This window comes from Colobus angolensis, unplaced genomic scaffold, assembly GCF_000951035.1.
Source record: "Colobus angolensis palliatus isolate OR3802 unplaced genomic scaffold, Cang.pa_1.0 Scaffold273, whole genome shotgun sequence".
NCBI lineage: Eukaryota > Metazoa > Chordata > Mammalia > Primates > Cercopithecidae > Colobus > Colobus angolensis.
Window position 1 is genome coordinate 75,854 of NW_012115966.1, and position 16,216 is coordinate 92,069.

The window sequence follows — 16,216 nt, forward strand, 5'->3', positions numbered from 1 at the left end:
ATTCTATCCTCTTGATATCTCGTATATACATCCTCTTCTTCCCTCAGTGTTAGAGCCTTTGTTGGGGCCCTGATCGTTTCTTGCTTGATTTACTGCAATAACCTCCTAATTCTATCCATGCCTTCTCATCTCCTTCTAATTTATCCTCTATGGTTAAAGCCAGCTCTCTACTATTTAAAATTCTTCAAAACAGTCCCATTGTGTCAAGGGTAAAATGCAAATTGCTGAACATAATATGAAAGTTCTCACATTGTCTGGTTCTTCATGCAACTTCACAGCCATTACTCACCCACTTGCTCACACTTATCTGTATATCATTTGTGCCATTCCCATCCTCACTTAATTGTTAACACCAGTTTCTTTCAAGACTGAGCCCAAGCATCACTTTCTCTAGGAAACACTTTCTGATCCTGCCCCAGAGCAGATTTAGGTACTCTCTTTCCTTGTTACTTTTGTACTCTGCAGACCTCTAGCATGGCATTTATTACAATGCACTGTCATTGTTCATTTTTTTCAGTCTTCCACTTCAGAAGAAGTTCTTCAAAGTCAAGGATAGTATCTTTTTCTTATCTTTAGCCTGACAATGTCTGCCACAGAATATGTGCTCAGTAATAGTGGGCAGCCTACTGTAATACTTAGAAACAATAGACTCTGTAGCCAAACTGCAGAGGTAGTTATGATGCCTACTAGCTGTATGATCTGGGGCAAGTTACTTAAACCCTCTCTGTACTTCAGTTTCCTCATCTGTAAAATAAAGATTATAATACTTATAGTATGTATGCCATAGAGTAAATATGAAGATAATGTGAGTTATGGTTCTTAAAACAACATGTAGAGCAGCACCTGGCACACAGCTTACATATTGTTTTGTTGTTGCTATTAAATGTTTGTTTAATGAATGCATGATACATAAGAATCTCTGCATTGCTAATATTCTATCAGTTTAAATTCAAGTTTAGTTTTCCCCTAGAGCCACCCAATTCTCCTTGGAAAGAAAGACTTTGAATCTTTTTGGGCCAAAGACTGTGACTTCCTTCCCCACCTGCACCAGGACAGTGAAGAGATGCTTGTCCTGAGGAGGGCTCCCACGAGAGCCAGGGTACTCCCAGTCCAAGTCCAGCCCATCAAACTCATACTGGCGCAGGAATTTGATGACTGAGGTGATGAAAGTCTGGCGGTTCTCAGAAGTAGAAACCATGGCAGTGAAACTGAGGGAGAACCAAAGAAGGCAGGGTGAGGCCTTGGTGGTCCCAACACCTTGGAGTAAAATCAAGCTCTCAATTTCTGCCTTGGAGCCCTTCATCAGGACCCATAGCCCAGAGTAAAGCATGTTCTTGGTTTTCTCCTCTCCTTCCTTTGTAATCACTACTCTTCCCAGCCATGGTATCTTCACATTCCCTTTATTTTGTTATCCCCCCCAAACTCTGCTCTTTCTCCCAAGTTGCTCTTGTTTCTTTGAATACCTGGCCAACCCAACACACTGGGTCCCTTCCCCAAACAGTTCGCCAAGTTCATGTACCCTCCAAGAAGTCCTCTTGTTTATCTGTGTGATTTTCTCGTTCTCCCCTACACCAGAAGATAAATAGAGGGAAGCACTGTAACACTCTTCTCGGGGTTTGTACTCTTGAAATACTTTAAGAAGGTTGCTTGGGAACCTCAGTAAGTAAACCTCTGTGGATAAGGCCCCAAAATGTCCACCAAAAATTAAATGTATGAAATAAAATGTGTTCCAGTAAATACTGAGGTTCTGGTTTAACGACTTATTTAATTCATATATTTGTTTATGTACATCCTCAACACCCTGTCTTAGACTGTGAAGTCTAAAGGGACAGTGATCACATGGGGCTAACTTGTTTTCAAAGCAAACAAACAACATGCTCTCCAAGAAGACTTACGGGGCAGTCCCGAAGTTCCAGCCTCCAATGGCCAGGAGAGTTTTCAGCTGCCTGTTCCTGTAAAGCAAGGATAGAAACAGATAAATTTCAAAATTCATGACTCCCTCCATTTAAAATGCATTGCCTTAGTATTGGATCTGGTCAGATATTTTTGTTTTGCCTTTGTAGAACAATTTTCCTCCACTACTGAAAACTTCCTTTATAAAAATTGTTTGTGTTGTTCTTGTCATGAATGCACTCGGGGTTCCCTAAGGAAATCTAAATTTTGAAACTGGGCTTTAAAAAATATCATGTATTGGTAGTCACTTTGATATGTGTAACTTTAAAAAGCATGAATAGCTAATATAATATTCTATTCCATCAGATAAAATGGTAAATGTTGCTTGAGCTTAATTACATTCTTAGCCTCTGTAACATTAACATAAATTAATTGGCTTGAAATTATACACATTCTCTGGAATAGACATTTCCAAACATAAAAGTACGTAATAATTAAGTGCAAAGGTTGTGGGAGGACAAGAGTAAAAATCTGGGTTTATCACCTCTTCCCCTGAGATTCACATTAGGTTGGATTGCAGTAGGGACTAACACTTTAATTAAGTACCCCACATGATTTTGAGGCAAGTAGTCAATGGACCACACTTTCAGAAACACTGCTGTAAAGGAGTTTATTTACTCTTAGTTATTGTAACTTAAATTCTAGTAGCTGCATTCACGATAATACCATTACTGATAGTGGTAATCACCTGTACTTTCCTTCTCTTAAATATGACTAAACTGAACAAAATCAACTCAGAATGAATTAAAGACCTCAATTTATGACCTCAAATTGTAAAACTACTGTAAGAAAACCTTAAAAAAACTCCAAGAGCTGCAACAAAAATTTTTTGGATATGATCTCGAAAGTGCAGCAACAAAAGCAAAAATAGACAAATGGGATTACATCAAGCTAAAAAGCTTTTGCATGACAAAGGAAACAGAGTGAAGAGACAAGAGACGACCTATGGAATAGGAGAAAATAGTTGGAAACAATACGTCAAGTAAAGGGTTAGTATCAAAAATATATAGGAAATTTATACAACTCAGTAGTAAGAGAGCAAATAACCTGATTAAAAAATGGTCCAAGGACTTGGACATTTCTCAAAAGAAGACATACCAGGCCGGGCACGGTGGCTCAAGCCTGTAATCCCAGCACTTTGGGAGGCCAAGACGGGCGGATCACGAGGTCAGGAGATTGAGACCATCCTGGCTAACACGGTGAAACCCCGTCTCTACTAAAAGTACAAAAAATTAGCCGGGTGAGGTGGCGGGCGCCTGTAGTCCCAGCTACTCGGGAGGCTGAGGCAGGAGAATGGCGTGAACTCAGGAGGCGGAGGTTGCAGTGAGCTGAGATCCGGCCACTGCACTGCAGCCTGGGCGACAGAGCGAGACTCCGTCTCAAAAAAAAAAAAAAAAAGACATACCAATGGTCAACAAGTGTATGAAAAATGCTCAACATCACTAATCATCAGAGAAATATGTATCAAAATCAAATGAGATACCACTCAATCCAGTTAGAATGGCTATTATCAAAAACATGAAAGGCAAGTGTTGGAGAGGATGAGGACAAAAAGGAACTCTTGCACACTGTTGGTGGGAATGAATATTAGTGTACCCATTTTGGAAAACAGTATGGATGTTCCTCAAAAAATTGAAAGAATAACTACCATATGATCCAGCAGTTACACTATTGGATTTATGTCCAAAGGAAATGAAATCAGCTTGTTGAAGAGATATCTGAATTTCCATGTTCATTGCAGCACTGTTTACAGTAGTTAAGATGTGGAGTCAACCTAAGTGCCCATCGATGAATGAATGGACAAAGAAAATGTGGTATTTATATACAATGAATACTATTAAGTCTTTAAAAAGAGGCGGAAGTCCTGCCATTTGCAGCAATGTGGATAAACCTGGAGGAACTTATGTTAAGTGACATAAACCAGGCACAGAAAGACAAATACCACATGATCTCACTTAAAAGTGGAATCTAAAAGAAGTTGAACTCATAGAAGTATATAGTCGAATGGTGGTTAGCAAAGGCTGGAGTGCTGTGGGGGTGGGAGTTGGGGGGATGTTGGTGAAAGGATACAAAATATAAGTTACAAATGAGGAATGAGTTGCAGAGGTATATTGTACAGCATGGTGACTATTGTTAATAACAATATATTGTATTTTGAAAATTGCTAAGAGTACATTTTAAGTGTTCTCACCACAAAAATATTAAGTATTTGTGGAAATGCATATGTTGATAGTTCAATTGAGCCATTCCACACCGTATTTGTATTTCAAAACATTACATTGTCCATGATAAACACATACAATTTTTGTCAATTATAAAATAAAAATGAAATGCAGAGTCTTGGTCTCCATCTCAGATCCATGGATCTGAACTACATTTTAAGAAGCATTAATGTTTAGGAAGTGCTGAAAAAGGGGATATCAAATTAAATATCTCCCTCTTCTTACTTATTTTTCAGGCCATTGAAAGCTTGGTAGAGAGTCACATCATTCCATTCGACGGTGGTGATCTTGTTGTTCTGCATCCCAGCAAAGGCGTAGATCAGGTGGGTACAGAGGCAAGGGTCGATGTCGTCAGGCGTGAAGCGCCCCAGGCCTGACCGGTACTGGGCCCAGTTGGAGAAGTAGCATGTCAGCTGGTAGGCAGAGCCTATGTGTAGTCAGCGGGAGGGACAATGGCCTGGTTTAGGAACCACTGAATTGTGCTGTGAGTTTTGGCCCTGCCGCTGATTCCCTCCCTGTGCCTCAGATGCCTCATCTCTGTGTGGAGGGAGGTAGTATGAACACTCTTGCAGATGCATCCTAAGATTCTAACTCAGAACGAGTCAGTAACTTGGAGTTGTTGATTTTTAACTTTGACAGACTCATTTTGGGATTTTGGATAAGCCTAGATGGCAGCCTTCTAGGAAAAGATGCCCATAGTCCTATGAAGCCCAGTGAGTACCAGTTTATAGTTCAGATGGTCATGCTGAAGAGTATAGCAGTGACAGCCAATCCAAAACACTAGATTACACCCAAATCAAACCCATCTGTCTGTGAAGCAAACAGCAGATCTCTTTCCCTCATATGGTTTATCTCATATATATATGTATATATTCAGTGATAAAACATGGAGTTCATGACTTACCCAGCTGCACATTCAGCACAAGAACAAGACCTAGATAGAAAGACAAAGCATGTACTTTGAACCAGTTGTCTCTACCCCATAGATTCTAATTCTGAAGGATTGATTGCCTTCCAATTTGCCATAAATTGTTACAGCCTCAGTTAAATTTAGTGGTGATTCCAAAGGCTTTTCAGTGAACACAACAGTAGATCTACCTTTCCCTACCTTTATCAAAAATGACCATGGTGCCTTCTTCTTACACCTTCCATGTCACAAATAAATGTTACTGAATGCTGAGTCGGAAGTCTACTATCTATGGAAGACGTACTTCCTGAAATCACCAACTGGTCACTGTACTCAGTGATGACACACCCATTCTTTCTTCCCCTACCTGAGTGATAACACACAGCCTTCCAACAGGCAAGGCATCTGCTAAAGCAGAGAATTCAGTATCTTCTGGGCTTTAGGAGTTTTTTGGAATGACTTTCAGGAGCTCTTACATGAGGAGAGAAGAGCTAGGAACTGTGGGGTTGAGACTCCAGATGACTTCCCCTGACTTCTACAAAGCAATTCTTCTACTCTGATTGTTTTATAAATTGAGCTTGAGGTTTCATTCGGAAAAGGTTCTGAAACTTAAACAGTTTGAAAATCCCAGCTCTAGAGCAACCAATAAATTCTTGGTATGACTTGGCTCTAAACAACTTACTGAATCAATTTCTTTGAATAATTTAATTTCTAACATGTTTATGGTACATCATCAACTCAGTAGGACAATAGAGGAATAAATGGAGAAATAATTCTGGAAACAGCAGAACAAAGACAACTTGCATAACTCTATCTCAGTTCCTACTGATTTTCTTCCCCAAAAAAGCTAGTCCAAGGACACAAGCACATCAATAAGCATTATTCCAATTAAAGTGAGACAGCGTAGGAAGAAGAGTAAAGAAAAAGGAATGGCCAAACAAAAGACGAAAGAGTAAGACTAACAGTGGGAGAAAGTAAGCCTTTCCTTTAGGACCAGGTCTATGGAATTAACAAAAGCAGAAATGTTACCAGAGTCAGTTGAGGTTAAGAGAACGAGAGAAAGACTGATTTGTATGTAACAAGATTCACTTGAAATTTGAAATGGTGAAAGAAGAATGGAAAAGTATAGAGATGTAGTATGAAGACCACTTCATGATTGTCAGAGCCTGTGAGAGAAAAAGAAACCAGATAAGATGAAGGGTCAATCTCTGATTACAAACCCACCTGTGAGGAGAATAAGCTTTGCCATTGTTGCAGTCAGTACCACTCCTGCTAGGTTGGATTTTTATATGTTCTGATTCCATGGTTATCACAAAGGCTTCCAAATGGAGAAAGAATTTGACCCAGATGTGTATGTAGTTAATCAGTAAATCAACAGACCTTCTCTTCTACAAACACCCTCCCAAGTCCTTCAACCTATACCCTCCCACCACCAGCATCACCACCTTCTCTGCCCGACAAGGACAGAACAATGTCATGGCTCCTAACAGGGTGGTGGAGACCATCACCATGGAAAGCACTGGTTTAATAGCTTTTTTGGCAGTTCCAAGGGCTGATAAGCATCTGTTTAGATACTGTGATTCAGTTTTCTGTTGTGGACATTTAGTGTCTGCCATCAAAGCAAGTCTTTATGGAAAAATAAATAAAAAACTTTGGAAGTTATTAGCTGTTCTTAAACCTTTTTTCCACGTGGAATTATTCATATGTAATTTGTACAATCAGTGCCTAAGAAATCTTCCCTCTTTAGGTGCTACTTTCTGAATATTCTATTCACACATGTTTTTTGGAATGGCTTCAAGTCATTACTATGTGATAATTTTATTTAAGAATTTTTGGATCTCAAAATGTCCCCCCTGAAGGTCATCAATAAGTCTCTAGTGTTCCATAGTTTCAAATTACATCCCCTAAAAACTATTTTGTGTGTTGCTAATGGATAGAAATAATGTTGATGATATTGAAATGAGCCACTTCATAGAATTGCAACTTGACCATTTCTAGAATTTTGTATTTAAATTAACTCCAATCTACCCTTTCCAAACATAATTCACTACTATTATTCTGTAATACATTTCTGCTTTAGCCAAAGGTCTGTTCTTTGTCCTCAAACATGCCTTGCATGTCTTTGCTCAGATTGTCTCTCCACTCCTTGCCTGTAATGTCTTGCCTGCAGTGTCTCCTTATCCTCACCGCCCATCCTAATCTTAGCAGTTCTTCAAAGTCCAACTCAGATCTTTTCTTTTTATCTTAATGATCTCTCCATCTTCTGATTTACTTTATGTACTCTAGCACATATTTTCTGTATTGCTTATATGGTACTGTTTTGTGACAATACCAGGAATGCAGTTGGCGGCAATATGGGTGCTCATTATGGGATTTCAGCACTTTAGCAGAGTTCTTGTGAGTCCAGACAGGTGTCTCTATTTACCACATTTGGAAACTACATTGTATCCATTTTTCCTATGATCGGTAGGTTAAGTGTTTTGTTCTACTCTCAGAACCAGAGAAAGTCTAAAAGAAGTGCTGCCAGGAAAAAATTTTATTTTATTTTATTTTAGTTCCAGGGTACATGTGCAGGGTGTGCAGTTTCATTACATAGGTAAACATGTACCATGGTGGTTTGCTGGCACTATTAACCCATCACTTAAGTATTAAGCCCAGTACGCATTAGCTATTTTTCCTGATGCTCTCCTTCCTGCCACCCCCACCAAAAGGCCCTTGTGTATGTTGTTCAGGGAAAATTTCAGTTGTGAAAATAATCATATCAACAAACACTACAAGTACCTACTATGTGCCCGAGACTGTATTTGGTGCTTATGTCACTTAAGCTTTAATTTTGTAAGCAATCGAAACCAACGCTAATAAGCACAAATCAATATATTTGAAAGACATGTAGAAACTCACAGAATCAAAAAGAATACAGAACCTGCCTCTAATATAATAGAAACCAAGTCTTCCTATGGGGAGGGGTGTGGGAGGAAGGCTTAGGATAAATAAACTCCAATTTTATTTTCCATCCATGAATGACAGCAATTAAATCCTGGGGGAAAAGCATATTGTTGTATTACACCAGACCCTCGATTAAGGAAACGGCAGGGCACTTGGATTTACATTTTCTTGAGGACTGGTCACAAAATGAAATTCTAAAAGAATAAAAAGTTAAAGCAGAGCGAATAAAAAAAAGACTATCATCAGAGGGCTTGATTTTATTATTTCTTTTACCCTATAAAGAGGATTATTACTATCATACCAATTTTGCAGATAAGAAAATCAATCAGCTATTAAACACCAGATCCAGGATTCAGTGACAAGACCACCTGTCCCCACAATGGAAATTTCCTAATTTATACAGCATTGCTTCCCTGTGTTAAGTAAGCAAGCTTTTGATCCAAGTTAAACTGAGTGAGGCATTTTCCCAAGATAGTCAAGAGAACACAGTTGAGCCAAAGAGTCAGAATGTCAAATCAAAGTCAAGGATTTGCAAAAGCAAACAGCAAGGCCAGTAGCTCCAGGTTTACTGTATTCAGGACTATCGGGTGGAGCTGCCATTTATATGTAGTGAGGTATTTTCTATTGAATTCGGCATCCCCGTTTCTAAATAAATGATATGATCTGCAGATTAAACATTTATTTTCAATAGCTCCTTAAGAGCTCCAGGTGAGTCCCCATCAAACTTGCATCCCATCTGAGCACTTGGGTATTGGAAAGAATCACTGCCATTATGAGTCATAGAATGAATAGTTTAAAATTGTGACCTTGTGTATCCTTTTGCATTGTTAATTTTTTTCAACAACCTTGTATTATTTTTAGTCTCTTTAATTGTAAAATCTACCATGCACATGAGTTTAGGTATGCATTTTAAGAAAAATGTGGATAGGTGTGGTGGCTCAACACCTGTAATCCCAGCACTTTGGGAGGCCAAGGTGGATGGATCACCTGAGATCAGGAGTTCAAGACCAGCTTGGTCAACATGGTGAAACCCCATCTCTACTAAAAATACAAAAATTAGCTGGATGTGGGGGCGGGTGCCTGTAATTTCAGCTACTTGGGAGGCTGAAGCAGGACAACTGCTGGAACCCAGGAGACGGAAGTTGCAGTGAGCTGAGATAGTGCCATCACGCTCCAGCTCGGGTGACAACAGTGAGACTCCATCTCAAAAAAAAAAAAAAAAAAAGTCAAAATGAAAACCCTTTCTACATCACCTAACTTAAAAAATAACATTATCTTTGACTGTTACCCTATATACTTCTCCCTAGTTAAATGCTCATCATTCCCCTGGAGAAACCACTATTCTGAGTTTGGAACTATTTTCTTACTTCATTTATAGTATTATCACATATGTCTGTTTCCCTAAATAATACATTCTTTAGTTTTATATTCACTTATTATAATCACTTTATTATATTAGTTTCAACATATTCATTAGTCTTGACTTTATAGAAATGAAATAATACCATATGCATTCTTCTATTTCTTGCATTTTTAGCTCAGCATTGTTTTTGAGATTTATCCAATTGGTACAAGTAGCAGCTGTTCACTTATTTTCATAGCTCTATGGTATTCCATTATACAAATACGCTTTGATTTACTTATCCTTTCTATGTATAACAACATATGATTTACTTCCAGTATTTTTCTTCTACATGCTGCTGTCAGCATTCCTGCACACACATCTCTTGGTGCTCTTCTGCAAGAGTTTTTCCAGTGTTTACACCTAGGAATGGAATTGCCCAGTGAAATAGCACATGCATATTAAAATTTACTATTTACTTAGAAAGTTTCTTCCAAAGTAGTTATATCAATTTACACTACCAACAGCAATGATTGAGAATTCCTACTCCACATCTTTGCCAAAACTTCATCATCAGACTAAATTTGTGTCATTAAGGTGAGCAGTTTCAGTTTATATCTATCACATTACTAATGTGGTTGAGCATTTCTTGACATTTATTGACTGCTTTTGTTTCCTTTTCTGTGAAATGCCTGCTTGTATCTTTTGCCCATTTTTCTATTGTGCTGCCCACAAGTGTATTAATTTTTATTGCCATGCTTTATATATTCTTGATTGTAATTATTTTTCAGTTATGTGCATTGAACATATCTTTTCCAACTTTATGGGTTATTTTTTCACTCTCTTTATGGTGCCTTATAATGAAAATAAATTCTTAATTTTAATATAGTCAAATGCATACCACTTGTATTTTATAGTTTGATTTTTGGAATCTGATTTGAAAAATTTCTCCCTACTCTGAGGTTGTAAATATACTTTATATTTTCTTCTAAAATTTTAAATGTTGTCTTTAAATTTGAGCTATTAATTTATTAAATTTATCTTTTGTGTGTAGTGCACAGACTTGATCCAATTTCATTTTTTGCATGTGGGTAACTGCTTGCCCCAACATAACTTTAATAACCCATCTTTTCCACACTAATTTGAAATGCCATTTCTGCCACTCCTCAGACCTGTCATAGGTAATGGTATCCCATCCTCCGACATACACACACAGTTTTTCATCCTCAGGAATGCCTTAGCTATCTTGGCCTTTTATGCTTTCATTTTAGTTTTATCATAAAAATCCCATGAGAAACCCGACTGGAATTTAGATTGGATTTACATGGAATAACATTGGAAAAAATGAAAACTTTTATGATTTTAAGTTTTTTCATGAAAATGGGTTGCCTCTCAAGTTATTTACATCTTTGAAAGTGTCTGTTAATAAAGTTACATAACTTTCTCCATAGTAGTCTTTCACATCTTAAGAAATTACAGATCTCTTATATATCTTGTCTCTACTGTAGATGATAGCATTTTAAAGTGTATTTTCTGTTTATTACTTGTTTCTCTAAATGCAATTAATCTTTATATAAAAACTCTAATTCCAGCAATACCACTAAACATGATTATTAGCTTGAATAATTTTCTATGCGTTTTTTGGTTTCTATGTCATCTGAGAATAACAGCAGTTTTCTTTCTTCTTTTCCAATATGCTTAGCTTAAAGGAGCATCATATAAAAGGAAAATGAGCAACAAATTCTGAGAAGATGGCAGAGTAGAAAGCACCAGGAATCTGTCTCCCTTCCTAGACAAAAATTTTACCAACAGAATTTGTCTGATGCAACTACTTTGGAACTCTGGAGTCTATTGAAGCCTTGCAACTTCAGAAGAAAGCTTGGTAGGTAAATTGAAGTAATTTCAGTCAGTTTCAGTTCTTAGCGCAGTAGCAGCTATTCTTCCCCCACCACTAAGCCCCAAGGCAGGCAGCTGTGCATGTGTTCCAGGAGCAGCTTATACAGAGCTTGTGGGAGCCAGGGTGGGCAATAAAGGACTATGTCCTTCAAATATCAGAGATCTGTGCTCTTGTCACTAATTGCTGCTTCTGATTACAAAGGTGCAGACAAAGAGGTAGGCAGTCATTGTTGTCGCACCTCCCCCCATTGTCGCAAGCTACTCCCCCTCTGGCTCAAGTAAAGGGTTGGCACCATTCTTATCTTCCCTTTATTTTTCTCTTTCCAACATTTGGAAGCCAAACATCAAACACTAGAACATTAAAAAATAATTGTATATATTGGGAGAATTAGAAAGTGACTGCATATGCCCAAGGAAAGGCTCAGAAAAGACCTGTGAAGATCTGAAGTTTATACTTCAGGCTTATTCTCAGCACAGAGACAGCTTACAACAAAAACAAAACAAAACCCCAAATCAAAGCCAAGTGCAGTGACCTGTAATCCCAGCTCCTCTGGAGGCTGAGCTGGGAGGAGCATTTGAGCCCAGTAGTTTGAGGCCAGCCTGAGCAGCACAGCAAGATCACATCTCTAAGAAATAAACAAACAAACAAACAAACAAACAAAAAAGACAAAAACCAAAGCAATAACAAAACCCCCCAGCAAATCCTGGGGAATGGGGAGAATCTGCTTTTCAGAGATACCACATTATTAGATTCAAATGTCCAGTTTTTAACCAAAAATCACAAGGCGTACAAAGGAACAAGAAAGTATAGCTCATTCAAACAAAAAAAAAAATCAATATAAATGTCTCCAAAAAAGACCTGATGGCAAATATACTAGGCAAAGACTTTAGAACAACTGTCTTGAATATGTTCAAAGAACTAAAAAAAAAGATGTAGAGAATGAAGAAAATGATATACGAACAAAATGTAAATATCAATAATAAGATTTTTTAAAATTTGGACAAGAACAGAAAATAAATTGCGGAGCTAAAAATTAATATAACTGAAATGGAAAACAGTAGAAAGGTTCAAGGGCAGATTTGCACTGACAGGAGAAAGAATTGGGAAACATAAAGATAGGAGAGTGAAAATTATTAAGTTGGAGGAACAGGAAGAAAACAAATTGAAGAGTACTGAAGAGAGCCTAAAGGACATGTGAAAAGCCATCAAGTGGACCAACATACACATTGTGGGAATTCAAGAAAAATAAAAGAGAAAGGAAGGAGCAGAGACAATATTTTAAAAGATAATGGCCTAACACTTCCCAAATTTGATGAAAGACATGTGTATAGACATCCAAAAACTCAGCAATCTCCAAGTAAGATGAACTTAAAGAAATTCACACAAGACACATTATAATCAAATTTTAAAAGCCAAAGACAAAGAGAGTCTTGAAGGCATCAAAAGAGAAGCAACTGGCCACATACAAGGGATCCTCAATAAAATTATGAGCAGATCGCTCATCAGAAACTTTAGAGGCCAGAAGGCAGTTGGCAGATATATTCAAAGTTCTAAAAGAAAAAAAGTGTCAATCAAAAATCTTTTATCTGGCAAAACTATCCTTCAAAAGCCAGGGATAACATGAGACATTTCTAGATAAGCAAAAGCTGATGTAGTTTGTTACCAATAGACCTGTCCTGGGAGAAATACTCAAGGGAGTCCTATAGGATGAAATAAACAGACACTAGACAGAAACTTGCTGCCATATGAATAAATAAAGTTCTCAGTAAAAGTAAACACATAGACAATCATAAAAGCTAGTATTATTGTAATAATGACTTGTAACTCCACTTTTTGTTCTCCATGTAATTTAAGAGACAAATGCATTTCAAAGAATCATTAGTTTACATTTTTGAACACATAATATATGAAGATGGTATTTTATCACATCAACAACTGAAGGGGGTAGGGAATGGGGCTGTAAAAGAGCAGAGTTTTGTAAGTTATTGCGTTTAAAGCTGTGTAAATTCAAATTAGAACGTTATAACCTTAAGATATTACATGTAATCCCCATTGTAACCAATGGGGAAGAAAATAGCTATATATGTGTGTGTATATATATGTGTGTATGTATATATGTATATGTGTGTATATATGTGTATAGATGTATATGTGTGTGTATAAAGAAATGTAAACATTTCACTACAAGCAATCAACTAACCACAAAGAAAGACAGTAATGCCAGAAATGAGGGACAAAAAAGCTAAAAGGCATATAGGAAAGAAATAATTAAAATGACTGAAATAATTCCCTCTTTGTCAGTAATTTCTCTAAATGTAAATATATTAATGCTTCAATCAAAATACTGAGATTGGCAGAATCAATTAAAACGCATGATCCAAACATCCGCTGTCTACAAGAGACTCATTTTAGTTTTAAAGACATAAATAATTTGAAAGAGAAAGGATGGAGAGAAGTATTCCTTGCAAATAGTAACCAAAAGAGGGCAGGAGTGGCTATATTAATAACAGATGAAATAGATTATAAACTAAAAAATGTACAAGAGACAAAGCAGAACATTATGTATTAATACAAGGTTTAATAGAGCAAGAATCTAACAATTTCAAACATTTCTGTACCTAATGACACACTATAAAAATATATGAAGCAAAAACTGACAGAATTAAAGGAAGAAATAGACAGTTCTACAATAAATGCTACTTGGAGACTTCAATAGCCCATTCTCAGTAATGAATGCAACAATCACATGGAAGGTAAGTGAGGAAATAGAGGACCTAAACAACATAATAAACCAACTAGATGTAAGAGTTATACACAGAATACTCTACCTAACAAAAATAGCATTTACATTCTTCCCAAGAGCACATGGGACATTTTTCAGTATAGACTATATATTAGGTTACAAATTAAGTCTCAACAGATTTAAAAATATAGAGATCATACAAAGTATCTTCTCCAACCACAAAGGGGGTGAAGTTAGAAATCAATAATAGAAGTGAAACTGTAGAAGCCACCAGTCTGTGGAAGCTAAACAACACACTGTTAAACAATAATAGATTAAAGAAGCAGTCACAAGGGGAAATTTAAAAATACTTAGAAATGAATGAAAATAAAAACATAACATAGCAAAACTTCTGGGAAACTGTGAAGGCACTACTAAGTGAGAACTTTATAACTCTAAATATTTACATTGAAAAAACAAGAAAAATCTCAAACTGACAATCTAATTATGCTTAAGGAGCTAGAAAAAGAAACACAAATTAAACCCAAAGGTAGCAGAAAGAAGGAAATAATAAAGACTGGCACTCTGATAAATGAAATAGAGAAAAGTAAAACAATAGAGAAAATCAATAAAATAAAAAGTTAGTTCTTTGAGAAGATAAAACATTTCAATAAACTTTTAGCTAGATAAACTAAGAAAAAAGAGAGAAGACTCAAATTACTAAAATCAGAAATAAAAATGGGGACGTTACTACTGACTATAAAAAATAAAAAGGATTATGAGGTTTTTTAAAAAAATTTAAGTTCTAGGGTACATGTGCACAATGTGCAGCTTTGTTACATAGGTATACATATGCCATGTTGGTTTGCTGCACCCAATAACTCGTCATTTACATTAGATATTTCCCCTAATGCTATCCCTCCCCCAGCCCTCCACCCCTGAACAGGTCCGGTGTGTGATGTTCCCCACTCTGTGTCTCATTGTTCAATTCCCACCTATGAGTGAGAACATGTGGTATTTGGTTTTCTGTCCTGGTGAGAGTTTGCTGAGAATGATGGTTTCCAGCTGTATCCATGCCCCTGCAAAGGATATGAACTCACCTTTTTTTATGGCTGCATAGTATTCCGTGGTATATATGTGCCACATGTTCTTTTTTTTTTTGAGACGGAGTCTTGCTCTGTCACCCAATCTACAGTGCAGTGGCACAATCTTGGCTCACTGCCAGCTCCTCCTCCTGGATTCATGCCATTCTCCTGCCTCAGCCTCCCGAGTAGCTGGAACTACAGGCGCCTGCCACCACAGCTAGCTAATTTTTTTTTTTTCCGTATTTTTAGTAGAGATGGGGTTTCACCGTGTTAGCCAGAATGGTCTGGATCCCCTGACCTCGTGATCCGCCCGCCTCGGCTTCCCAAAATCCTGGGATTACAGGTATGAGCCACCGTGCCGGGTGGCCACATTTTCTTTATCCAGTCTATCATTGCTGGACATTTGGGTTGGTTCCAAGTCTTTGCTATTGTGAATAGTGCCGCAATAAACATACATGTGCATGTATCTTTATAGTAGCATGATTTATAATCCTTTGGGTGTATACCCAGTAGTGGGATCGCTGGGTCAAATGGTATTTCTAGTTCTAGATCCTTGAGGAATCGCCACACTGTCTTCCACAGTGGTTGAACTAATTTACACTTCCACCAGCAGTGTAAAAGTGTTCCTATTTCTCCACGTCCTCTCCAGCCTCTTGGACTGCCGTGCTAGCAGTGAGCAAAGCTCCATGGGCATGGGACCCACGGAGCCAGGAGCGGAATATAATCTCCTGGTCTGCCTTTTGCTAATACCGTTGAAAAAGCGCAGTATTAGGGCAGGAGTGTCCCGTTTTTCCAGGTACAATCTGTCACGGCTTTCCTTGGCTAGGAAAGGGAAATCCCCCAACCCCTTGCGATTCCTGGGTGAGGCGACGCCCCACCTTGCTTTGGCTCGCCCTCCATGGACTGCACTCACTGTCCAACCAGTCCCAAGAGATGAACCAGGTACCTCAGTTGGAAATGCAGAAATCACCTGTCTTCTGTGTCCATCGTGCTGGGGGCTGCAGACTGGAGCTGTTTCTCTTCCCCATCTTGCCTAATTCTCAGTGGTTGGATTATGAGGCTTTTATGAGCAATCGTATGCCAATAAATTTGATAATTCAAATGAAACGAGCAAATTTCTAGAAACACGAAACCTACCAAAG

At 37.8% G+C, this 16,216-nt stretch overlaps 1 protein-coding gene across 1 annotated transcript in view; it reads right to left on the reverse strand.

Annotated features, from left to right (window-relative positions):
* CHIA (chitinase, acidic) overlaps nt 1-6,331 on the reverse strand; it is an 11,591-nt gene extending 5,260 nt beyond the window's left edge. Inside the window, exons 1-5 of the mRNA XM_011948038.1 lie at nt 6,307-6,331; nt 5,080-5,109; nt 4,401-4,602; nt 1,896-1,952; nt 1,043-1,208 (exon numbers count right to left, since the gene is read on the reverse strand). Of these exons, the coding sequence (XP_011803428.1) occupies nt 1,043-1,208; nt 1,896-1,952; nt 4,401-4,602; nt 5,080-5,109; nt 6,307-6,331 (480 nt within the window). The remainder of the gene's footprint in view (nt 1-1,042; nt 1,209-1,895; nt 1,953-4,400; nt 4,603-5,079; nt 5,110-6,306) is intronic.
* Between the last annotated feature and the right edge of the window lie 9,885 nt (nt 6,332-16,216).